This window comes from Corella eumyota, chromosome 2, assembly GCF_963082875.1.
Source record: "Corella eumyota chromosome 2, kaCorEumy4.1, whole genome shotgun sequence".
Classification (NCBI taxonomy): domain Eukaryota; kingdom Metazoa; phylum Chordata; class Ascidiacea; order Phlebobranchia; family Corellidae; genus Corella; species Corella eumyota.
The window spans coordinates 16,006,612-16,031,018 of NC_137491.1; the positions used below are offsets into that span (position 1 = coordinate 16,006,612).

Below are 24,407 nucleotides of genomic sequence, written 5' to 3' on the forward strand. Positions count from 1 at the left end.
TTACCACTTAGTACATGTTATGAACAGAAAATGATACCTGATATAGGATCAGAAGATTTCCAAACAAAACTAGACAATATCTTGGCACCAGTTCGGAATGTTCAGAGCTTTTGTAAAGTAATATGAGAACTTGGACTGTATTTTTAAAACATTATACAGACGACTGTGATTTCCTGAACAACGGTTTATTTATTGAATATATCTCGAATTTCAATTCAGTAAAATGTATGTTTGTGTGGTTTGAAAATAGGTGTATAGAGGGTTGGCATGTGTATAGTTTTGCAAAGAATAGCCTATAGATTAATATTATATAATAAGTAAATTTTTTTTTAATTTTAGAGTTAAATTAAATTTATTTAAATAAAAAAAACTCATTCAAACATGGAAAAATATGAAAAGATCAGCAAAATAGGGGAAGGGTCATATGGAATTGTGTTTAAATGTCGAAACAGAGATTCTGGTCAAATTGTGGCGATCAAGAAATTTGTGGAATCGGAAGATGATCCGTTAATTAAAAAAATAGCTTTAAGAGAAATTCGAATGTTAAAGGTTTTTATGATTTCAAAAATAATTCAATTTATTAACTAAACTTAATTTTAAAGATTTAATAATTATATATCTATTTAATATATTATGTATCTATTTAATAATTATATATCTATTTAATATATTATATATCTATTTAATAGTTATATATCTATTTTTTTACTAGAAATTTAAAAGAACTTTTTTTATCTTAGTTTTTTTATTACATTTTTTTTTTTAGCAACTGAAGCACAACAATTTGGTAAATTTAATTGAAGTTTTTCGAAGAAAAAGAAAATTGCATCTTGTTTTCGAATATTGTGATCACACAGTTTTAAATGAATTAGACAAACACACAAGAGGGTAAGAGGGAGTATATTCACATTTTTTTAGGTCCACTTCACAACCTAAACATAGAGTAACCTTAATTACCCCGACCAGTCCCGAGTTGCCTTTGACAGTGTTTCGAATATTTTTGATTAGAATTACTGATTAAGTATTGGCTCAGGAGGCATTTAAATTAATTAAAGAGCTTTACTTATTGGTGCTACAGCATGAGAGCAGTGGGGATAGAACCCAGGAACTTATGTAGTAAAGACAAGTGTTCTGACTACTACACAACGCTGCCGGTTTTTATATAGCCTATAAAAGAAGAAAAATTAATATTCTTTCTTTTTAATTTAGAGTGCCTGAACATCAAGTAAAACGATTTGTTTGGCAAGTGTTACAAGCTGTACAATTTTGTCATCAACACAATGTAAGTAAATTTATTAAAACAATTTTTAAAAATTTAAAATAAAAAAAAACTCAAAAATATTTAACAAAAATTAGCACCTAATAATGTAGAAAAGGTTATGCCACTACCTGTGTTATTGTGGTTGCTATGCCTTAAATCATTAATAAATCATTATAATTACTGGGCATTAAATATTAATGTGTTCTGACAGATATTGAGAGTGGTAATTTGCACATTATCTCGTCTTAACTACTAACTGTCAATCAAATTTTCTAGCTGCCCAATTTAAAAATGTTTTTTGTTAAAAATTTTAATTTTATTTTTTTTTTTAATAGTGTATACACCGCGATGTTAAGCCTGAAAATATTCTACTCACAAAACAGGGTGTTATTAAACTATGTGACTTTGGATTTGCAAGAATTTTAAGTAAGACGATAAAAAAAATTTTGCATAATATTTTTTAAACTATATTTTGATAAAGATAATTCAGCATTTTTTTGTGAAAATAAAAAAGGAAATTTGTTAAAAACAAACTCAAGTTTTTTATTAATTATTTTTTTTATTAATTTTTAGCTGGACCAGGTGATGATTACACTGATTACGTAGCCACTCGATGGTATAGAGCCCCTGAATTACTGGTGGGTGATACTCAATATGGCCCCCCAGTGGACGTATGGGCAATTGGATGTGTATTTGCTGAGCTAATGAGTGGGCAAGCTTTGTGGCCGGGGAAATCAGATGTCGATCAACTTTATTTAATTCAAAGAACCCTCGGTAGGCACTTTTTTCATTCTTTTTTTAATTTTTATTATTTTTTTAAAGTTTAAATACGTTCATAAATTGTGGCTTAACTGTTTTGTTTTTATTCTTTTTCTTTTTAATTTCTTCTTTAAATTTTTATATTAATCTGTTAAGTTTGCTTTGGAAAAAATATAAAATTCTCCCAAATAGTAGCCTACAATAAAAGTTAAATTTCAACATGTTTTTTATTATTTTGGTGGTAATGTTTGTATAGCTTACCTTCAAAGAGCTTTTTTAACTTAAATCAATATTCCAAACAACCTTACACGCCAAAAATTTTATTCTATATTTACATTTTTTCTCTCTGTTACATAACCTGTGATCAATAAAAAATTTAAAATTTGGGATTTAAAAAAAAATAATTTTCTATTTTTAAAATTTTAATTTAATTGTAGGTGACCTGATACCAAGACATAGGCAAATTTTTAGCACGAATCAGTTTTTTCATGGATTAACTATTCCTGAACCTGACACAAGGGTAAGATTTTTATTAGTAATAAAAATCACAATTTTTGGTTGTTAATGTCATAACCAACAATTAAAAAACATTTTTAAATCATCTTATTATTTTTAGTTTTTTTTATTATTTATTTTTACCTTATTATTTTTAGTTTTTTTTTATTAAATACTTTTATATTATCCTATTACCCTATATTTACCCAAGTTTAAACTTTATAAACACTTTACCCTAACTTAAAAATCCTTTTTTTTTGTATATATCTTTATCCTCGATGTGGGAAAGTCGAATGCGTGACTTAAACATAAAGTAAATTCAGTTACTCCGACCCTGTCTCGAGTTGCCTGTGGCAGTTTGGGATATTATAGATTATAATTGCCCAGTAATTATGCTGCTAATCAAGTGCTGGCTCAGCAGGAGTTCGTACCGTTTATAGCGACTTACCCAAGGGCACTACAGCATGAGATCAGTGGGGATTGAACCCACGACCTCATGTGTGGTGTAGCAAGTGTTCTTACCACTACACCACGCTGCCGGTGCCTTATATATCTAATGGTAGTTTTTTTTGCAATATTCCATATAAATAAAAAAGTGGAAAATATTTGGTTGCTTTACGTTATGCATTGGTGTAAACCCTTCAGTAGCCTAAGAAAGTTTAAAATTGCGTAAAGTCCGATTTTTCTGCGTGTTTTGCCACAGCAACACAAGAATTTGTCGCCATCAAGTAGCGGTACTTATCACCCTCTCATAAGCGCGCTGTCATTTTTAAAGCAGGCCCTTGTTTTCAAATTTAACTGAAACACAATTCAGAAAATCCGGCGAAACGGTCGCTTCATTACCTGAGTACGTTACTAAGCGACCATAGCAGATGCCAGCCTTAAAATACCTACAAAACACACAATTTAAATATGGTCGTTACTTAAAAAGCGAAGCGATTTTTCGTATTTTGCGTGGTTAAAATGCTTTTTTTGTTTTCTGATTTTTCGACAGATGGTCGCAGTTTCGATTTTGATAATCAATTTTTTGACATATGTTTCACGTGTGTCGTTTTCACTACGATTTATTTAAACAATTTTGAATTTTCAAGGTTGTTTGGTACAGTGTAAACAATGTGATAGCTAAACATCCACAATATTTGGTTAAATTAAAAATCAAATAATAATTTTGGTGGCCGAAAAAATTGTGTTTTTATACAATAAAGATTAAACACAATGCTACATTTTAGATATATATTTATTTTCGATGTAGGAACAAGGCCTTAACATAGGATAACATTTGTTTTACAAGGCATTATCATAGGATAACACTTGTTATCCCGACTCAGTGTCAAGAAATATTATAGAAATGTTATATTGCATAATTATTAACCTGTTAATGTCTGTTTCGAAAGCAGTGGGTTTCGAATCCAGAATGTTAGGCGGTAATGTTCATTTTTCAATTGCACTATTTTTATAATCCGTCGTTTAAAAATTGTTAAAAGTAAAAAAAAATGATAACTCAAATTACTATGACGAATAAAATACAGTAGACTCTAATATATAAATTATACGTTGTGGTCACGCGATATAGTAAAAATGTTATTTACTATTTTATATGTTTGTTATACCAAAAACTAAAAATACTCTTTTTTAGTTTGTAAAAACTTAAAAAAAATTTATTTGATAAAAATTAAACCTTTTTTTATTTTTTAGGAACCTCTGGAATTAAGACATCAGAATATTAACTCCCAAGCATTAAGTTTTATGAAGGTAAGCTAATAAAAACAAAACATAAATCAACTGTATTATCATTTAAATACTTTAAGTTATAAGATAAGCCAAAGTCAACAGAAGCTCTTAGGAAAAAGTGCAAAAAAAACCTTAAAGTGTAAGTTGGTCATAATTGAGTAATAGAAATCCTTTGAAATATGCCCAAATTTAGCTTAATGTATCAACATATTCATTAACTGTATCAATAAAAACCAAGTTTGCTTATTTTGCAAACTTCAAAGCCAAGGTTAATTAACAAACAATACTATGAACTAGGTAAAATATTAAGCCGATAATGGCTTTATAATATAGGTCGTGCAAACAAAATAGTATTGTAAATGTTTAGACTATAACGTTGAATTTAACAAATAAATAAAAGCTTTAAATGGCACATGCAACTTTTAACACTTGTTAAACCAGATTTGGCAATACCTTAGTATTCAGAATTTTTTCATAACGCAACTTTTATTAATTTCAAAATGTTTCGGGTTTAAGTCGCACTAATGATACACTATTTTAAAGCCCCTTGTTCACAAATAGCTTAAACACGTCACAACTGCAAACCCTTACCCAATAAAATACAAAAACCTATCACCTTAAGAGTATTGCGGCAAAAATGTAACACATAGGACGGGTGTTCGACTAGTACCAGCAAAAAAGTTAATATCAAAACTTTTAATAACGCAGGCTTGTCTGCAAATGGATCCAAGCGCAAGACAGACCTGCGAAGAGCTTCTAGAGCATCCTTACTTTGATACTTTTCGTGAAGAAATACGGGAACAGCAACACCAACAAAGTCAGGTCCACCACCACCATCATCACAAAGGTCGCCACCGACGAAGCAGAAGAAATCAAGCGGTAGCCTTGCATAACAACTTTAACCATTTTCCAGTGAGTTTGCAGTGATTACTAACTAACTTTACTAAATTATTTTTGTAGTTGATTTAATTTTTTTAATTAGTTTTTCGGGGGAGGTTTTTTCAAGTTTCAACTTGATTATTTTTTTAAAATTATGAATTTTAAAAATAGAAGTTTACCAAAATTAGGGGCCATTTTTGGGGAATTTACCGGGTTTTCTATTAGGGAAAAGGGGTTTATTAGAAAATGCCTCATTGTCGGTAAAATGGCGTTTTCAGGCATATGGGTTTTAGTAAATGTCAGTAATCTTTAAATTTGAAAGTGTCAAGTAAGTTCATACACTTATGTTAAACAAAACATTATGAAATTGTATCTATATTTGAAACAGTCATTTTTCCAACATTAATAATTCATGTGGCAATCCTATTTTGACATACTCCGTTATGATAATGCATTGATTGCCTCAACGTGAAGTTTACTTTTGAATTATGCAACAATTCAACCTGTGTGTTTATTTTTTATCCCCAACGACTTTGGGCTCCTTAAGAGTCGGCAAAACTAAACAGTTCTCGAATGAGAATTGATTTGTTTCCGTCGGCGATACAATCAAGCTCAGTGACGTAACAATAGCCGTTTATTCCTGGCATTGTTCGTTAACAATTGGCACCAAAAGTATATTGGGTTTGCTGTTTATTTAGTAGCTCGATCGAAAGTAAGTACTTTTTGTGAGTTTTTTTGACGTGGAGACCAAATTAAAACAACTAATAATTTTACTAATTTAGGTTGCTATAAATTAACTTAATTTTTTTTTGTTTTTTGACTTTAAAACTAGTTTTAAATTTTGACTTTATTAAAACTAAACCACAGTTACTTTAATGTATATGTTAACATTTGTTTAAACCGTGTTTTAACAAATTTTAATCATGTTTTTAATACTTATCAAGTCCTCAATTCCCCTTGGCCACTTGTTTAATGATAACATCCTTAGCAACAGTTTATAAACATTACGAATTTTGTGGTTTAATCGTTACATTTGAAGTATGTAAATTCTTTAATAAAAATTTTATATAAACGCCTATTTAAAAAAGTTATTTACATTTTGGGCTATTTTTGGCAATTTACAAGTGTCTGCGGCTAGGTAGGCGGCCTTGACCTTATTCATAAGTTAGCTCGTTCTATTATAAAAGCTATAAAAATGTGATGACTACATTTGCCAAACTTAACGACTTATAGCTTGAACGAGCATTTCTATATAGGGCCCTAATAAAGGTCGTGTGTTGATATTTGCATAGTTATGAAGTGCACCCCACTTTCTCTTTATTTAAAGGCACTCACCGTCTTTCGACGACTTGCCACATAAAAAAGATATAACTGTTCAGCGAACGCCCTTCAACTAGCTTAGCTTCGTAATAAACGATTTTTACAACGTAACAAAATGGGAATTGGGTATTGCATTACAAAGGTTGTGCCATTTATATGTAAAAAGTACCCTATAATTTGAGAATATTAAAATTTATTAACTCCTGTGTAGTTGTAAAGTTTTGGTAATCATTTTTTGTGTCACCAGTCGTTTTATTATGACAGTGTTACCAAAAACAAGTTCTTTTAAAAACTAAAAATATTTATCCTCAAAGGCTGTTTTAAACCATATTAGAACGACCGCGTTTGACTTACGTTTGGAAGAATTTGTCGTGTTGCTTCGTAGAGTGACTTGCCAATAAATTCTTTAAGTGACACTTGTTAGCGGAAAAGCCTATCGAAACTAGGTTCGAGGACTGAATTCGCAAGGTTAAACCCAATTGCTTGACCGGATTAAAATAGTGTTTAAAATAGGTTAACAATTTAATATTACGTGCAGTATACAGTTATGTAAATACACTAATATTATTCAAGCCAAATTTTTGCCCAGTATCCTTTATTTAATTTAAACCTTCGGATAGTTTTGTTGTTATTGTAATTTCGAGTCACTGGCCCGCCCATTGACGTCGTTGTGGTGTTATGACGTCACAAACATAGCTCTTACAATGTCAATAACTTGTGAATTTAATTAAAGTTTTTAAAAAAACTTTACAAATTTTACAAAAAAATGTCTTGAAATTTCAATAAAAATACCTTTAAATTTAAAGAGTTGAAACTAGTAATTTATTTTACTTATTGCCACTCCATTTCCGCTCCTTTTATTATATATATTGAATATTAGTTTTACTGAGTAAATTATACACTTTTAGAACCAAATAACAGCTCGAATTCTTTTTAAATCCTTTATTTATTTTCAATTTACGTCAATGGAAAATATGTAACCGATAATTCATCAAAAAACTTTTTTTAATAACTGTTATTATCGATTTTTGAAAATGTCAAAGTGTGTATACATTATATCTATACACTATGTTTGTTATATGGTTTAACTAATTGGTAATTTCACAAGTTTTGTGTTTTAAATATAAAAATAATTTTATTTTGGCAACTATTTACCAAAACAACGACAAAGACGTTATATAAATTAACCTAATACCAACTTTTGTTGATTAAAATGTTTTTTTTTTGTTTTTTTTTGTCATAACAATTACATTTGCGTGTCCTAAAAAACCTTTATTAAAAAAATTGTTTATATACCCATTTTCTATGTATATACTTTAATTATATTACGTTAAGTTTATCTAAAATATAATTTAAATATTATTTTTGTAAAATTTATTTGAATATTTAAAATAATTATTTTTAGAATCTTCTTCCGATGTTGACTGGAAACCCGATCTCTAACTCCTCCTCTCCGGCTCCGGATCAGGGCAAGCTTCCGCACGGCAAGGACTTCGGAGGACAACTGCGTCACAAGGTCTACCACCGCTTGCCGAACATTTAAAAACCCGGGAAATCCCCCTTCTCAGGAGTTAAGAATGACAAAAAGTTTTTAGCTTTTCCATTGTTCGGGTTCTCCGTTATTTTTAGTCAAAAAACATTTAAAAGAAAAAAAACTAAGCAAAAAAAACAATTTCAGAGACACAGGCAACCTTTACATGACATCGCCGATCACGTGATACCTCAATGGCGCCGCAAGTGGCCGTGTTTCGCGCGAAAATTCGCCGGTTGGTTGTCAATACCTCTGCTCTAAAACTGCACTTTTTTTGAAAAATTTAGGCTTGTTTTTAAAGATTTTTTTTTTACAATTTTTTCTCAATCCTTACTTTATATTATCGTTATAACTTCACACTTGTTAATACACTTTTTTCATAGAGGGGTTCTAATGTAATTTCTAATTAAAAATCCCCTCTGCTGCTAACTTTAACTCATTCCACTCACGAAGAAAACAAGATTTGTAAATTCTTGCCAGTTACACTGCAATATAATGACGCGGAAAGGCGTCCCGCTTTTAATTGGTCATTTTTCTCCGATTCGCCCGAAAAAAATGGCGACACATTTTTTGGCAACACTGCACCCTCTCTACTGCCACCCTGTGGAAGAATCGAAAATTTTACCTTCGCAATTTATTTTATTATTACTTGACGGCGTTAATTGTGTTTCGTTTTTTTTTAATTTTTTGTTAATTTTGTTATATCCCGTTAATTCCTTTTAGTATTAATGTTATTATTTTTTTCACGAGTTTACTATAGCCTGTAATGTAAATAACATAGCTTTAGAATTAACACTAATTATTACCACATTTCGAGTATCTTAATTTCTAGTTAAGCATTTTTTATACAATTTACTATTTAAAGGTGTCATTGTTTTTCAACAACATATTTAGTCAATCCTTATCTTTAACACAGTCAACAAAATAGTGGTGCAACATTTTTTTGTTGATCAACAAAAAATCGGTGATATTTTTTTAAAAGTTTTCGTGATGCATTTTTGCTTTTTTTGACAATCAGTGAATACACACCGAGCTTAATTTTATTTTTAAATGTCGTGCTACTTATTTTGCTTATTGGTTGAAAAGTCTAGTGCAACTATTAGGCATATTTCCTTCACGTGTTTTTCAGTTACGCTTAACTTAAAAAATTCGACATTTTGGTATTCCCTTTTTTATATTTTGTTGATATTTTTTGCTTTTATATTCTGTTATTTAGATGTACAAAATAAGTGATATTGTATTTAGCGTATATAGATCATGTAAAATTTAAAAGTAGATCGCCATTTTATTTCTAATTTAGTTTACTCACGTATGTACTAATTTATAAATACACACGAACTAATATTAATGTTTTTTTGTGAATTGTACCTTCTGCTAAGCACCATTAAAACAGTTGGCTCGTTAAACACTTGGCGTTACTACGTGGGTTTGGTCCCCAATAACACCATGCGTAAGGTGCTTAGGAAAAGCGGCTAAACGCTATAGATGACCCATCATCACCTACAGCATGTATATATCCAAAGGTTGGCACCAGACCGTTAACTCTTTTTTTTTTAATTTAGGTTTAATAAATGTTAGGAATTACCGCCTTTTAACCGTATAACATCATCAAATGTAGTATTACACGTCCCTTTTAAGCTAAAGTCATAAGACTTTAATTTAATCGTTCTGATCATTTGCATCTTTTAACTTTCCTGTTTTCATTAACAGCCCCATCTAACAAATGGAACGGGTTTATCCCCTATTTTTTTTTTCTAGATGAAAGCTGTTTTTGCTGCACAAGTGGAAAGAGCTCCATCTGTGGATGGATGTCTCTTTTCATTTACGGGATGGAGGAATCAGGTTCACGGTAAGGTGGGAAAGGGTGGGCAAGAGAGTTTAAGGAACGTGTGAAAAAGTAAGTAAGGTAGGGTTGGTAGTCGGACGGCGGAAATTACGTCACAATCCATGTGTGCCACATTTTTAATGCCAGTTTTCGATAACTGCATGTTTTTTCTGTAAAATGTTTTTCTTAAGTTTAACTGCGATTTGATGCGGAAGGATAGTTTAAGTTAAATGTTAACGTTAACGGTTATTGACAACTTTAGTTACATTGCATTTAATTTCACTAATTAAAGTTAACGAAGTTAATGTATTGTGTAACGAATCACTATTCAACGAAGTTACTTTTTCAGTTAATTGTGCCCACCTATGTATATATTATGAAATTAAGATCACCTTGCTGCCAAAGTAAACTAAATAGTGAATAACAAATGTTGCCTAAGTTTAGAAACACGGCAGACCTCCTACTTCGAGAAAAATAAATATAAATTGAACCTGGGTAAGAGAATTTTCTATATGTTTATTAAAAATCAGTTTTCTATTAAAAAAAACGCGTTTTATAGAGAATAAAAACGAGTTAACATAAGGATAAATAAAAGAATAAAACTCTAGCAACACCGTGCTCTAGAATTAGTTACAACTCTTGTCTTGTATTTTGAATTGTTTACATTTTGCAAAAATAACACGTTTTGTTAAAGTGATAACACTTTGTTTATTCGGTAATATGACAGACTTCCTAATATTTTAAATATACAATTTAATAAGCTTTTCCTACATGTAGTCCTGTTTAAGTATACAGTACTATACGTTTAGCTCTAAGCCCTTTTTTGCTTAAGTTAACACTAGTTTTTATTTTGCAAACAGGTTTCAGAATGAAGTTTAACGGTAACGTGAATTATTAATAAATCGTGTCATGAGATTTACTAATAGGTTGTGTTTGTGGGCGTGGCAGAACCATGCAGTTGATATTCATTTAAATTCAGCTTTGTGCTCTAACTTAAGTCTAAACAAACTTAGTTTGTTGGATTGTACGTTTAAACATTATTACAATGTAAATCAGAGGACCTCAACATCGTTAAAGTAAGTGAACAAAAATTTATTTATGAAAAGTTTGTTTTAATATAGGGTATAGTTTTAATTTTTTTTTTAGTTTAGAGTCTTAATAATAATATTAATAACAAAATAAATAGTATATATAAATAATAATTGACAGGAAAAATTTGACAGGAAAAATTACAATTAATTTTGTTAGATTAGTCAATAATGATACAAAAATTATAAAAAAACGTTTCCTTGTTTTACTCTTTTTCAGAAAAATTAATATTACGAATAGTTGATATATCAGACGGACCAAATTTTAAAATATTTTTAAAAAAAATAATTTTAAAATATAGTTGATATATCAGACGGACCAAAATAAAAAAAAAAAAAATATTTTAAAAGTTGATATATCAGACGGACCAAATTTAAAAAAAAAATTTTCTTTAAATTTAAAAAATAGATATATATGAATCATATAAAATCTTTTTATAGAAATCAGAAAAAAGAAAATGGTCCTTTTTCGGACCTGCTAAGTTACTGGAAAAATTTAAATTTACCAACCATTACTCAAACAAATCCATCGGATCAATATCACAATTCATTAAATCATCAAAAGAATAATAATGACAGTTACCTACACAATGCACTTGTTATATACAACCACAAAAACATTGAAAGTTTATTAATGAAAATTGAAATGAATGAAAAAATTGATGTGACCTATTCATCAACAAATAAAGAATCAATTGAAAATGGATCTGGCAATAAGTTGGATAACATAAACAACAGTGATCTAAATGAATCAAAAAGTAAAATTTTTGTTTTTTTCAATTTTTTTAATTTGTGGAGTTAAAATATATTACTAGAAAAATTAAGGATTGTATTCATTTAATGGTCCCTACTTATTACTATAATGGTTCTTATAAAACCATTTATTAATTTTACAATTCTTTAAAAAATAACTTAATATATAGGCCTACTCTACTAACGATATATATACCCCGACCTTAACTCTATAATCCTTGTTTATTTAATAATGTAAACTATTTTTAAATTATTTTGAATACATATTGTTCTTGTTTAATTTTGGAGAAAAAGTACACAATAATGAAAAAAAAATTTATTTTAACTAAATTGGTATGTTAATTCAGAAATAACATTTGTAGTCATAATTTTTTTTTATAGGAACTAATAAAAATATTCAACCGGCCGATGAACCCAACCAAAAAATCCGAGTTTTATCTGAAAAATTAAGAAATGAGGTAAAATGTAATTTTATTGTTAATACAATACAAATAATGAAATTAAATTTTTATGGTATTTTTAATAACAGCTTCCTCTTGCACTTAATAAATGCAATCCCTGGCATGATTTTACGATTTACACCAAGCAAATTGAGTTATACTACACTGCCAAAAACTCAAAGACATATTCAATAAGGTAAAATTAAAAAAATAATTCAAATAAAATAAAAAATTCCTGAAACATAAAGAAATATTTTCGTTTTTCTAGAAATAGTAAAAAATGCTTTTATTAAGATAGCATTCCAAAAAAAATATTGGAAAAAAAATTTAAATAAAGTATGTTTTTCTTGTCAAGTGGATTACCATGGTATAAAAGGGTTCTAAGCTCTTTTCGTTGGGGTTACATGTTCTACTTAAATGAACCCTCTTTCGATTTGTTGAGTCTTTTAACTGATGAGGAACAGAGAGTGATTAATATTAGATGGAGAATATCGGGTTTTAATCCGTTCTGTTTGATATCGATTTATATTTTTAAAATGCCTGTTAATAAAAGGTAGGTTCGTTTAATATAGTAAAATAAATAAATTTTAATGTTCTTTGTATTTATTTATTATTGATGTATAAAGAGGACTTTACAGCCAAAACATTAAGCAGCGTTTATTACCTAGAACTAGTTTAGAGTTACCCTTTGCAGTTTTTAAATATTAATAATTATTGTACTGCTGATTGTTATATTGGATTAACAAAAGATTAAAAGCTCTTATAACATGACAGCAATAGGGTTTAAACCCAAGATCTTTTGTAGATAATAATTGTTTTAATCATTATGCCACATTGTTGGTTGTTATTATGTTTTTGAATCGAGTATTTAATTATAAAATTTTTATTATACTTTCAGATATTATGATTTTATGTCGACTTTTTATATTACAAAGAATGGAAAAGTGTGGAGACATGATATTAAAAAGGTAAAAACAACAATCAAAAATTTAAAAAATATCTATTTTTATCCGAAATATAAAAAATTAAAATTTTAACGTTTTTTATTAGATTAGAGAAATCTCAGATACTGTACCACTAGGTGCAAAACTAAAGGCTTTAAAAAACAGAGGGCTTGCGACAGGAACTGCTATTGCAAATAAAACAACAATTTTTAAAAGCTAATTAAATTTAATGTTTACATATTGTTATTTTATTAGTAGCTACCTTTAAAACATCTGCAGAAATATAAAAAAATGTTTCTTTTTTGCACCATCTATTTGTTATTATGCTTCTATTACTTGACTATTGATTGTTGCTTGATTTAGCCCCAATATATCTATGTATGTTCCCCCTAATTACTTTGTACTCACGTTTTTTATTCTTTCAGTGTTTTAAAATAAATTATGCTTAAATTGAATAGAGTTTTATGAGTCCATTGACATTGTGGTTAAAATTTAGGTGTTAGATTCTTGTACAGTATAATGGACAACAAATTAAAATTGAGAAATAGGTAACAGCAACTAACAGCAAACAAATTTTGTTTATATAAAAAAATGCCTTGTTAAATCGAACTCTGTGTAAACAAAGTACCACAAAGGCTTTTAATTTTTTCTTTTCTCTTTAAGAATAAAAAATAAGACCTATTTTGTTGCCTAGACTTTAATCTTAAATTGGTCAAAAGTCTTGTTCAAAAAATCCCCGTTTAGTAACGCATGCGATTCGCAAGTTCAAATTTTTAAATTCAAATCAAGATTTAAGATGGTAAGTATTATATTAAACAATATCTTTTGTTTAAAAGACTAACCACTACAAATAATTTTATAGTTGTTTTATTCGTTCTTCAAATCGTTGGTTGGAAAAGACGTCGTTGTTGAACTAAAGAATGATTTAAGTATTTGTGGAACCCTGCATTCAGTCGATCAATATTTAAACATAAAGTTAGCTGACATAAGTGTAACAGATCCCGAAAAATATCCACATATGGTAAGCTTACAACTATAATAATCTGATATAAACTTTAAGTTTGCTTGTGAATTTGCTTGAATTTGCTTGAGAACAACTAATAAATTTATGCAAACACAAATAGGTTTTTTAATTTTTTATGTTTATCCCCTATTTGAAAGGGGTTCACTGAAAAACCTTGGCGTTAAGCATGATCTATTCTTAGGTTGCTTTTAGCAGTTAGCGATGTTATTAAATTTATGGCCCAATTTGGCCAATTAAATTAAACAAAAGAGTGGCAGTGGGGATCGAACCAAGGACCTCCTGTAGTGAGGCAAAGTTTAGTTATTACTCACTGCTGATTAACAGAAAACCTATACCTGGCGTAATTGGGTCCTTAACCCCTTTTTTTGTTTGGGCTTAATTACTTTTTTTACATAGTTTAGTCTGATTTTTTAAGATAGGAACACTTGTAGTTTTTCGGTCTTTAAATGAACTTTTTTACTGTACGTTTTTTTGCCAAATTTTTTTAAATTTACAGTCTTTAATTTTTTGGTGGACTGTAAACTGTATTTGTTCAAAAATATATGCACAAATATTTTAACGCAGTATATATATTTACCAAGGAAAAAATTTTAAATTTAATTTCTAAATAAAATATTTTTTAGCTTTCTGTAAAGAATTGTTTTATCCGTGGTTCAGTTGTAAGATACGTACAGTTACCTGCCGACGAAGTTGACACAACTTTACTGCAAGATGCTGCCAGAAAGGAAGCTGCACAAAGCAAACAATAAAAAAACTCTTTTCGAATAACATTGATCGTTAACCACTGCTGAAAATGCAAGGTCAGAAAATGAGTTTCAAAATGCACAGCAGTTTCTTTCATTTTGTTTTATCACTTTTTATTTTTATCGAGTAGCTTTTATTTTTTGTGCCATTTTTTTATTTCCTCGAACTATGTAGAAAAATCATATTATTAAATTCACCACCCCACCTTATTTTAACACCAAAATAAGAATTCAGTTTAAACTTAAATTAAACACAGTATTGTTAATAATAGTTGCATATTAAATAAACACTGCAACCTACCAAAATCAAACACAACAATTATGTTAGCAAAATTTTTAAATTATAAGCGACAATAATTTATTAAATTTAAATGCGAATTAGTTTTGTTTTAAAGTCCATTTTTTAATTACATTTGAAGTTCATTAAATTGGGATATTATTTTTCTCAAAAAAATAATTTTTCGATTTTTTTATCCGTCGCTGTCCTCACCCTCTATTTCGAGGGCTGCAAAATGATTCGAAAACATCCCTTTACCTTCCTCCAAAGTGTCATCCGGATCATTCTCCTCCTCTGTGTCACTTTCTTCTTCCTCTTCATCATCTTCCGAATACTCGGTTGTGGAGGTTGTCTCGGCAACCGAGTCAGAGCTGTAAAACTCCTCCAGATTTAATTTTCCGTCTTCGGTTCCATGAAAATGACCAGTGGCTTGTAGTTTTAATAATCCAGTTGTGTCGGGATGATGAGCCCAGAATTCTACAAACAATCAAAATGTAATTAAAGAAAAAACCCTACACTTGAAATAACCAATTAAATTGTGAAAAAGGGTTATAGTTTTGAACTCATGCAAACATCTTCTATAAATGGTAAGGCATTACAGTCATAGCACCAAAAATGGCATGTTACTTCCTATAATACATTTTTATTAACCTTCCATACCCTAACCCTACTCTGAAAAATGCCCTTTTGGGCAAATACTGATGGTAACATATTATGCTTCTGCAGGAGAATGGGATTTAATGTATAAAAAAACATAATATACATACCTTGTTTATTAGTGTACCCAGGTGGTCGCATGTACATGCACAATCTTCCGTCTACAGCCATCCTTAATATTGAGTTTGCTGCTCTGTAGACATCAGGGCGAGCTGCTTTGGCGGTCATATATCTTCTTTGTAAGGCCCAAGCTAAGAAATTGAAATAAAAAAGAATAATGTAGAATGATTTTTTTTTAAATGTTGCTTTACCCTAGCCCCCTTGGGGTCGAATTTTGTTGTGGATGAAAGGGTTGGGGGGGGATTTTGGGACCCAATTTTTAAAATTTTGACAAAAATAGAGGTGCTACTTCAAAAAGCCAGTTTTTCTTCAAAAAGCCAGTTTTGCTATTTCAAAAGCCAATTTAAAAATTTTTTTTTGTATCCTGGCTATATTACCTTCACAAATGTCCCATGGTGTCCATTCAGTATCTTTACTAGAACTGAATGGGTGCTGAAGTTGCAAGATCTTTACAAGTGGAACTCTAGCAGCCAAATAACCAACCGGGGTGTAAGGCTCTTGGACCTGAGCTATCGGATAAATTCCACTTAAAATCTAAAAAAATCAAAAACTTCTAAAAAAATCACAACAAAATTTGTTGTGAAAAAGGAAATCTTTAATATACACAATTCCTTTTGAATCTATAGAAGTATACTGCAAACACAATATTTAATTTTTTAATAGGTTTGAAAAAAAAATAAAAATTAAGTACTACTGACCTGGAATTGCTTTGGGATTAAAGATGGAAAAACCAAACCTGGGGAGTCACAAAGTTTCACTGTTTTAGTTAAAAAATAAGTCTGGAAGTATTTTGTGTGGCCAGGAGTAACAGAGGTACTGACCACTTTGCGACCAATCAAGCCGTTCATCAGTGACGACTTACCAACATTCGGATGACCTTATCATAAAATATTTTCTGTTATAGATCTTAAAAAAATAAATTCTTGTGCTATTAAATTTTAAAATGTTAAGATTTTACCAACAAATCCAACCGTCAGAAGCCCATTTTCGAAAGGTTCGTAATTTCCTGTTACTGCCCCACTTTGCTGGGGTTCTAAGTTTTCTTGATTGGCATCTGTTATTAAAAAAATACTTTGAAAAAAACAAGTGAATTTTGCAAAAGTTAACCTATTCTATTTGCTAGTCAACTGTCTGCTATTTGGGTTGTAGTTTAAATGTCGTAATATGGTAACTTGCAACTTATATTTGTCTGAGTAATTTACTCGCACTGCAATTACTTTTTTTAAATGTTTTCTTTAAAAACCTTTTAATTGGACAAACATATAAATATTATAAACTAAACTTTATTATATGGCATAGATTTATTCAGTCAAATTATAAGGAGAAAGAGTAATGTGTATTAGGATCATAATTTAAGTTGTTGTTACATGTTATTCAAGTTCTTTAAGATAATTGGTGGCCCTTTATTACAAACTTAATCTTACTACTTACCACCACTTGCTTTATTATGAGATGGTGAACTGTCGTTGCTCTGAAATCCTAAACTTTGCAGATCTTGATCAATTTTTGCAGCCCATGAAGATAAATCAACTAAAAAAATTGTGTTCAAATGTATTAAACAATGCAACCTAGTATACAAAACTAAAAACCTATGAACCAATACAAACTAATATATACCTTTGGTCCCACAAATTTTCTTGCATATTTCATACAGTTCTTTTGGTCCAATTTGGGTGCTGTAGATTCTCTTTTTTGGCTTGTATCTTCTTTTGAGCTCTACATAACAAAATGTTTTACTTATTAAGGAAAAAATGCAAAAAAGAAATACACATTAAGGCAGTTTCATGATTTAAAACATGCCTTAAATAGTAAATATTTATATATAATTTTGCAGTTTAATATCATACGGTCACAAACCCATTCAGTTTTCTGATTGTTATCACGTTTATTAAACATTAAATTAAAGTTTTTAATTTATACTTTGTGTTGGGTCGATTGTTCTGACATCTTGAGGAAAAGAGGTAAACCAAACAACATGAAGATGTGGGAACAATCTGAAAAAACACATTATTTTTTGCATTTGTGAAATTTAGGGAGCCTTTAATTACAACATTTGTATAGTATTGCAGATATTATGTAAACTGCCCTTTGATGTGGCAGAGAAAGTTTATTCCAATTTTAGCATATTTTATAGAAATTCACTTAGTCTAATACATACAAAACTTTATAATTTATTTACTTTCAGTATCATACAAAATTAAAGCAATTAGCAATTAAATCACAATCTTGAAGTGTACATGCACAAGTTTATGACATAATGTTAAAATACAAACTCTTTAAAGTATGAAGTCCATGCAGATATAACAGTGGCTGGTACTAGATCAATTTTGTTTAAAACTAGTAACATTGGTTTGTGTAAATCGTTCACAACATAATCATATAGCGCTGGAGAAAAATGTAACACCTAGAAAAATATTAAAATAGGCTTAATTTAAAGTTAAATAGATAGTAAAATTAGATTCAAAAAAAATTAATCACCAAAAATTAACTATAGGTGTTCTAATTTTAATGTAAAATAATTTGTTTTAACAAGAAGAAATTTTTTTATTATATTTTAAAAAGATTTATTTTTATGTAATTGGACTTACTGGATGGCGAACATCTGTAACCATGACAACTATGTCACTCATTTCTAACACCCTCCATGCCTGCCTCCATGTCTGAAACATTTAAACGTCAAAGTGTTTAAAAAAATGCAAATAATAATATTACCATACCATTAGTGTGGTGTAGGTCCCGGGTTCAATCCCCACTGCTCTCATGCTGTAGCGCCTTTGAGTAAAGTGCTTTAAATGGTATAACCCCTGCTGGGCCAACACTTAATCAGCAGTTTTGTTATTGAGCAATTTTTATAATATATATATTTCAAACTGCCAAATACAACCCGAGAATGTTAATTTTGTATAGGTCATGAGGTCAAGCTTCCCACATCGAGCATATATAAATATATAAACAAAATTATAAAAAACATACTTTACGAAAAAAAGATCTTAATTTTTTCTAATAACCACTTTTTTTAAACAAACCTCTAAATTGTGTTCGAAGTAGCTCAGATTTTTTCCACCAAATTCATGATAAATGTTTTTCAAGTATTTCTCAAAGTAAACTGCCTCTCTTTGTTCCACTTGGTCTTTTGACATCGTGTATTTCCACTGTGGCCTTTTCGGCATATCAAGCACTTAAAATAAAAAATAAATTTAAGAAGCCGCCCATAGACAGGGCAGGGAATCAAATAATATCAATACACCTTAAGAAAGTCAAGTTTTATTTAATAAAACACCCAAAAATTGTTGAACAGTCGGTACCTGATCCGGGTCGATAAATTTCGTTGATGTCAACTTCCATTTGTTGCTCAACAACAAACTCGATCGGAAGAGTTTGAGATTCATGTTTTCTTTTCTCTATCTCAACTCGAGATTCGCGGAGAAAGTTTAGTCGGTAACGGGTGGGATCGTATTCAGAATTGACTTCTAAAAATTTAAATTTTTAAGATTTTTTTAAAATTAAATAATTTTTTTTTACTATAAACAACTGCCCAATAAACCCATAATAGTTAATAATATATTTTATTTTTTAAGGTGTTATATAAAGTTGTATTAATCGAGCTCTAAAACTTTTTTTATAAATGCAGACAAAAATACCTTTTTGTTGGTTTTTTCGAAGTTTGTCACTAACTGAATCTTGGCTAGTATCAGAATGCTCAGTTGAGTTATGAGATAACCTTGGCCATGTTGATTCAAGTATGTGGTCCGAAGACCCTAAACACAGACCATAAGTTGAAAGCTTTAAAAACTTTTTTTTTAGTAATAAAAAAAAATAAAAAATTGCAACTTTGCTAACAGTGCACAGTAGGTACTGAGCATCTCAACATGGGGTCATAGGTTTGATTTTCATTGCTTTTGCGTAATAATGTCGTTGAGTTAAATGCTACAGTATTATCATGCTGAACTTAAAACCAATTGCCAGGTCAATATGATAAGGGTTAGCAGTTGGCCTTTTCACATCAATAATAAAAGGTAATTGAAAAAACACATACCACAGTTTAAAAAAACAATGTTATTTTTAATAGTAAATGTTGTTTTAAGATGAATAAAGTCATTTTACCTTTCTTGTTGCGTTTAAATTGTAGTTGTTGCTTCTTTTGCTTTCCACTGTATGGTTTCTTTCTCGGCATTGGCCAAAAAAATCAGAAAACGACAGAAATTTTTCTGTTTACGATTTTTTACTTAAACGATAAGTGCAAACAAACGTGTTAACACTTACGGGCAGTTTTAATTTTTGGTCAGTTAACTTTGTTAGTTTTCCTTTGTTGATTGAATAAGAATTAAATCCTAAAAATAATACTTTTGATTAAAAATAAAGCAATTTTGCAAAAATCATAAAAATATAACATTTGATTTAAAAGTTAAACATCTTTGCTGGGTTAAAAGAATATGGCTGCTATGTAATCGATATGATTTTTTACAATCTTAAGTAAAACATAAAAAAAACAATAATCACTAGCAGTATCAATAAATTTTAAAACAAAAAACAGATATATAGATTTATTAGTTCATGGATTGCACAGTATGTTAGGAATTAAAAAATATATTTTAAAATCAGTATAAAAGGAATGACTTGAAGAATTTACATTTTAAAATCAGTAAAAATATGACAAAGTGCATTTAAAGAATGTTACAGTATCATGTGAAGAATGCAGCAGTAACGGTGTAATAATAATCAAAACAAAAATTAAAAGATGTTAACAAGTAAATTTGCAATATTACTCAGTTTAATACCACAACAGTATGCCTACATTACATTTATTACAGTTTAGGCCAAAAGGATATGATGTAACACTTTTACATTTTTAAGTATAGAGTGCCTGAAATACACCATCTACAATACTATCGACACCTTTATTGTTGCTTAACAAGTTTGAGGCATTTTTGTTTTTAAGCCTAATAACAGCACAATGTTGAAACTCGATTATTTCACTATGGTTTGCACCTATGCCAAGCAAGGAGTCCATGCTTTGAGTCAGGGCTTCGTTATTTCCATTTATTTGAGGTATACACAAAAAATCAAGCAGAATATGTAAAATATTTTCAGGGTATAATAAAATTTCGTTTAGGTAACTTTCCAAATGCTTTCTTCTTGTCTCTACTGCCTTCATGCTTTGGTTGCGAACCACTTTGGGTGGAAAAGGAGGCATTCTTTGTTGTTTCTTGAGTACCTTATGGATGTATAGCAGTTCGCTATACCTCTTTTTTGCACAATGAGTTCTCCCATTGATGGTTACCAATATTTCGAACAACGTAAATATTTTACCATTTTCATTCACAGTTTCAAACCCTGGTATTTTAATAATACTCATATTCTAAACAACCTTGAAAACATAAAAATGTAAACTTCAAATTAAACAATAAAATTTATAAATAAAACCCATGAATTAATAAAACAATACTAGCTGCCTTGAAGCATTTTAATAATAAGTCAATGCATCAAACAACACAAAAATTATTAAAATGCGTAATTCATAAATATTTAATAAACTGAAGCTAAACCTTTGTTCTTAATTAACTATAAATCGTGGTAACCAGACACTTCGGCCAAAATTGGACTGTCTGTATAACAACTGTGGTAAAGCCTGTTTTTTCAACTTAACATCAAACAATGTGATTTCATTATAACAAAAGTCTAAAAAGCTAACACAACATCGCAGTGTTGCAATAGTAGTACCGCTGACGGGACTTTTTTATTTCACAATTGTGACGTCACTCGCGTCGAAGCTTTGTTGATGTTTTATAAAAGTAGGATAGCATCAGCACGTTTATTTTTAAGCGACCTTTACGCTGCATTTGCAACTTCCTGTCAGTTTTAAACAAAAAAAAGGTTTAATGTTTTAAGAGGAAAGTATTATATTAAATTAAAATTATAACTGATTAGATAAAAAAGGCTAGGTGATCTTTTTACGTAAAATTAAAAAAAAAACATAATTAATCTGATAATATACTGTTTATCTTATAAGCTAATGTTATTAGATAAGTTCTTGTTAAATTTGCGCTAATTTTGTAACTTAATTCCTATATTTGAATTATTTTTTTTAACATTAGATTAGGCCTATACATTTCTTATAATTTAATACAAACAGACATACGTACTCGTAAGGGGACCAGAAGCTTCGGCCGTGAGAAGCTTCAGCCAGAAGGTTCGGCCTGCAAAAAACGCGGGGGGTCGGTGACGAAATTGCCGCGTAAAATGTCAGTTTAAGACCATATTTTACTGATATTCAAAATAAAATTTGACAAAATTATTATACATAAAAAAAAATTAAAAAGTTAAAAAGTTTGAAAAATGTGTATGTTAATTTTTAGAATATTTTTTTTTTTAATTTTTGTTCCAAAAATGTATTTTTAAAACGAATTAAATTTAAAACGAATTAAAGACTCATAATACTTTATAAATACCTTGGTTATTTTACATCATTTTTTAAATAATAATTTTTGATGTGGGTATGCCAGGACCCAGGTTATGAACCTAATCTTAGAGTAACATTTGTGCTTAGCCCAGTCTTAAGTTGCTAGGTTATTATCAACCTAATAGTAATTACTGTTAACTAACCTACAAATTGGGTTTTGACTTGACAGTAAAATATAACATTATCACTAAACATTAGGGTGCTCTGATATAAAAGCGGTTGGGATCAAACTCAGTACTTTATGTAGTAAAGCCAGGTGTCCTAACCACCACATAAATGTATTGTATTTTTGATAAATTACATTTAATACACTAGCTTGTACATTTTAGCATAAACCAATTATAAGGCTTATACGTCTAATAAATTGTTATTAAAAATATGTAACAATGTCATTAAGTAAAAATTTGTATATGAAACATTTAAATGGACTATTGGATGAAAACATCAAGAAAGAATTTAACAACTGCAAAATTAAAATTCCTATCAAGCTTACTAATTCAAAGTTAAAATCCCATAAACAGCATTATGAGATTATGTTACCCTTCTGTGCTTATTTGCATTTAGTCGAAACCTCAAAAATGTTTAATCGAACTGAAGACTACCTCCTAAAAATTTTTGACTGCCTAAAAGAGGAATTATGGAACTTGAAAATTTCGAAAATTTCTGTAATTGACAACTGCGTTTATTTTAAGCAAGATATGTCTTATTTAGCTAAGTTAATTATACCTTCTCTTTTGAGCATGACATCACTTCCTGAGGCCAAAATTAATGAGTCCATATCCTCTGCCGTATTATGTTGTTTTATATCAAATACAACAAGTTTATTGCGAACCCTTTCTCTTATGGATATCTACGCAAAAATGCTGTCGATAAAAAAAGAAAATTTTCTTTTTGTTTTCAAAAATAATTTAACCGATCAAGAAATTAAAACTCTATTTTCAAATTGTGTGGATTCGTCTTTAATTGAAAATAACACAAACTTGGTTTTAAACAAAGACGAACGTATGACCAGTGTTGAAACAACATTGCATTCTACCTGTTACTACCAAAAGAATGAAAATCAATTATATTTTGACTGCTGCGTAGAAGAATGTGAATATCTGAATATCCTTTTTCAACAATCTAACATAAGAGGAACAAAAATGCATTTGACTACCTCAATTTTGAAACTAATCTCAAAAATGTATGACTCTGTCAAATGTATACATAAAGAAGTATCTAATTATTCTTTAGATGGTCAAGACATACCTTGTATTTTTAAACTATTTTGCCAAGATGATTTGTTGTTTGTTAAACAAGTTTGGTATTCGTTTGTCATTTACTGTCATTTAGTGTCTCCCAATTACAATACCGGTAGCTGTTCTATATGCAAAGTATGTAAGCAACTTTATGAAAAGTGGAAATTATTATGGATAACGCATGGAAATATTAAAGTACAAGGTTCAAAATTATCAGCTATTTCTGTAATCGAAAAATACCAGGAACAGGTTACAGATAGTTTCAAGTCAAAATATCAAAACAGTAGTGATTGGTTGCCCATGGTGCCTGTAATTGCTACATCAGCATTGAAACTTGATATTCTTGGGACTAGTTTACAATCTACTGCGAAAATCGATCCAGATTGTAAAGCTAGCAACATTGAATCCCGGTTTGTTTTGTATAACTACTCTAGGGTTGCAACTATCTTACAGAGCTTTGAAGATAAGGTGCACAAAAATAACTATCCACCTTTGCCTGATATACATGACATAGATTTTTCCTTAATGCAAGAGATTGAAGAAAATCAACTAATCGACCATTTATGGAAATTAAAAGATATTTTGGACGATAATTTTATTGAAGTTACTACTGAAAACACCCTGGCTGGCAAAAAATTACAACCTCATATTTTGGTGGCCTATGTTCGCCAACTTACAAAACTTGTGAGCAGCTATTACAGTAGAAAACACATCCTTGAAAACAACCTGCCTCATTTATTGCCCAAAATGTATTGCAGGATTTTTCTTTTAAAGGCAATTAGAAATGCAATGGTACAAATATTCACAAGAATATGTGTAACACCAGTTGATCAAATGTAATATGTTGTTTTTAATGCTGACA

The 24,407-nt window shown here is 29.6% G+C and overlaps 6 protein-coding genes across 7 annotated transcripts; 4 read left to right on the forward strand and 2 right to left on the reverse strand.

The window, feature by feature from the left end:
- The first annotated feature begins 346 nt into the window (after positions 1-346).
- Positions 347-9,294, forward strand: LOC145744085 (cyclin-dependent kinase-like 1). 2 transcript variants are annotated; one of them, XM_082562184.1, is made up of 9 exons: positions 347-549; positions 767-888; positions 1,210-1,282; positions 1,597-1,687; positions 1,835-2,035; positions 2,458-2,540; positions 4,211-4,267; positions 4,955-5,158; positions 7,851-9,294. In XM_082562184.1, the coding sequence occupies exons 1-9, from the start codon at positions 382-384 to the stop codon at positions 7,986-7,988; spliced, it is 1,137 nt and encodes a 378-aa protein (XP_082418310.1). In that variant the 5' UTR covers positions 347-381; the 3' UTR covers positions 7,989-9,294. The 2 variants fall into 2 exon arrangements, with proteins under 2 accessions (XP_082418310.1, XP_082418312.1); XM_082562186.1 differs by having other exon boundaries at positions 4,955-5,125.
- A 1,375-nt stretch (positions 9,295-10,669) lies between these two features.
- Positions 10,670-13,475, forward strand: LOC145743360 (uncharacterized). Its single transcript, XM_082561301.1, has 7 exons — positions 10,670-10,877; positions 11,331-11,647; positions 12,024-12,100; positions 12,172-12,278; positions 12,438-12,635; positions 12,981-13,050; positions 13,133-13,475. Exons 1-7 carry the CDS (start codon positions 10,711-10,713, stop codon positions 13,244-13,246), a joined length of 1,050 nt encoding a protein of 349 aa, XP_082417427.1. The 5' UTR covers positions 10,670-10,710; the 3' UTR covers positions 13,247-13,475.
- A 286-nt stretch (positions 13,476-13,761) lies between these two features.
- LOC145743721 (U6 snRNA-associated Sm-like protein LSm2) lies at positions 13,762-15,206 on the forward strand. Its single transcript, XM_082561754.1, has 3 exons — positions 13,762-13,825; positions 13,889-14,047; positions 14,674-15,206. The coding sequence occupies exons 1-3, from the start codon at positions 13,823-13,825 to the stop codon at positions 14,797-14,799; spliced, it is 288 nt and encodes a 95-aa protein (XP_082417880.1). The 5' UTR covers positions 13,762-13,822; the 3' UTR covers positions 14,800-15,206.
- Positions 14,898-20,187, reverse strand: LOC145743719 (guanine nucleotide-binding protein-like 1). The gene is made up of 14 exons (XM_082561752.1): positions 19,952-20,187; positions 19,489-19,605; positions 19,153-19,317; positions 18,874-19,025; positions 18,436-18,507; positions 18,121-18,251; positions 17,768-17,841; positions 17,465-17,563; positions 17,279-17,377; positions 16,806-16,901; positions 16,546-16,724; positions 16,225-16,381; positions 15,838-15,978; positions 14,898-15,547 (listed from the first exon to the last, which is right to left on the reverse strand). The coding sequence occupies exons 1-14, from the start codon at positions 20,019-20,021 to the stop codon at positions 15,264-15,266; spliced, it is 1,836 nt and encodes a 611-aa protein (XP_082417878.1). The 5' UTR covers positions 20,022-20,187; the 3' UTR covers positions 14,898-15,263.
- A 77-nt stretch (positions 20,188-20,264) lies between these two features.
- Positions 20,265-21,206, reverse strand: LOC145743720 (sorting nexin-24-like). Its single transcript, XM_082561753.1, has one exon. The coding sequence runs from the start codon at positions 21,201-21,203 to the stop codon at positions 20,697-20,699; it is 507 nt and encodes a 168-aa protein (XP_082417879.1). The 5' UTR covers positions 21,204-21,206; the 3' UTR covers positions 20,265-20,696.
- A 1,379-nt stretch (positions 21,207-22,585) lies between these two features.
- LOC145742136 (uncharacterized) lies at positions 22,586-24,389 on the forward strand. The gene has a single exon (XM_082559902.1). It carries the CDS (start codon positions 22,694-22,696, stop codon positions 24,383-24,385), a length of 1,692 nt encoding a protein of 563 aa, XP_082416028.1. The 5' UTR covers positions 22,586-22,693; the 3' UTR covers positions 24,386-24,389.
- The last annotated feature ends 18 nt before the right edge of the window (positions 24,390-24,407 follow it).

Excerpts from the sequence above, each read along its gene's own strand:
- LOC145744085 (XM_082562184.1), top strand. The coding sequence starts at position 382 with ATGGAAAAATATGAAAAGATCAGCAAAATAGGGGAAGGGTCATATGGA. Across the intron at positions 1,688-1,834 it reads TGGATTTGCAAGAATTTTAA|CTGGACCAGGTGATGATTAC; the intron begins GTAAGACGATAA and ends ATTAATTTTTAG. Across the intron at positions 2,541-4,210 it reads TTCCTGAACCTGACACAAGG|GAACCTCTGGAATTAAGACA; the intron begins GTAAGATTTTTA and ends TTTATTTTTTAG.
- LOC145743360 (XM_082561301.1), top strand. The coding sequence starts at position 10,711 with ATGAGATTTACTAATAGGTTGTGTTTGTGGGCGTGGCAGAACCATGCA. Across the intron at positions 10,878-11,330 it reads AGGACCTCAACATCGTTAAA|AAATCAGAAAAAAGAAAATG; the intron begins GTAAGTGAACAA and ends ATCTTTTTATAG. Across the intron at positions 11,648-12,023 it reads TGATCTAAATGAATCAAAAA|GAACTAATAAAAATATTCAA; the intron begins GTAAAATTTTTG and ends TTTTTTTTATAG.
- LOC145743721 (XM_082561754.1), top strand. Across the intron at positions 14,048-14,673 it reads CCGAAAAATATCCACATATG|CTTTCTGTAAAGAATTGTTT; the intron begins GTAAGCTTACAA and ends AATATTTTTTAG.
- LOC145743719 (XM_082561752.1), bottom strand. The coding sequence starts at position 20,021 with ATGCCGAGAAAGAAACCATACAGTGGAAAGCAAAAGAAGCAACAACTA. Across the intron at positions 17,564-17,767 it reads AACAATCGACCCAACACAAA|AGCTCAAAAGAAGATACAAG; the intron begins GTATAAATTAAA and ends TTTGTTATGTAG. Across the intron at positions 16,902-17,278 it reads TCATAATAAAGCAAGTGGTG|ATGCCAATCAAGAAAACTTA; the intron begins GTAAGTAGTAAG and ends TTTTAATAACAG.
- LOC145743720 (XM_082561753.1), bottom strand. The coding sequence starts at position 21,203 with ATGAGTATTATTAAAATACCAGGGTTTGAAACTGTGAATGAAAATGGT.
- LOC145742136 (XM_082559902.1), top strand. The coding sequence starts at position 22,694 with ATGTCATTAAGTAAAAATTTGTATATGAAACATTTAAATGGACTATTG.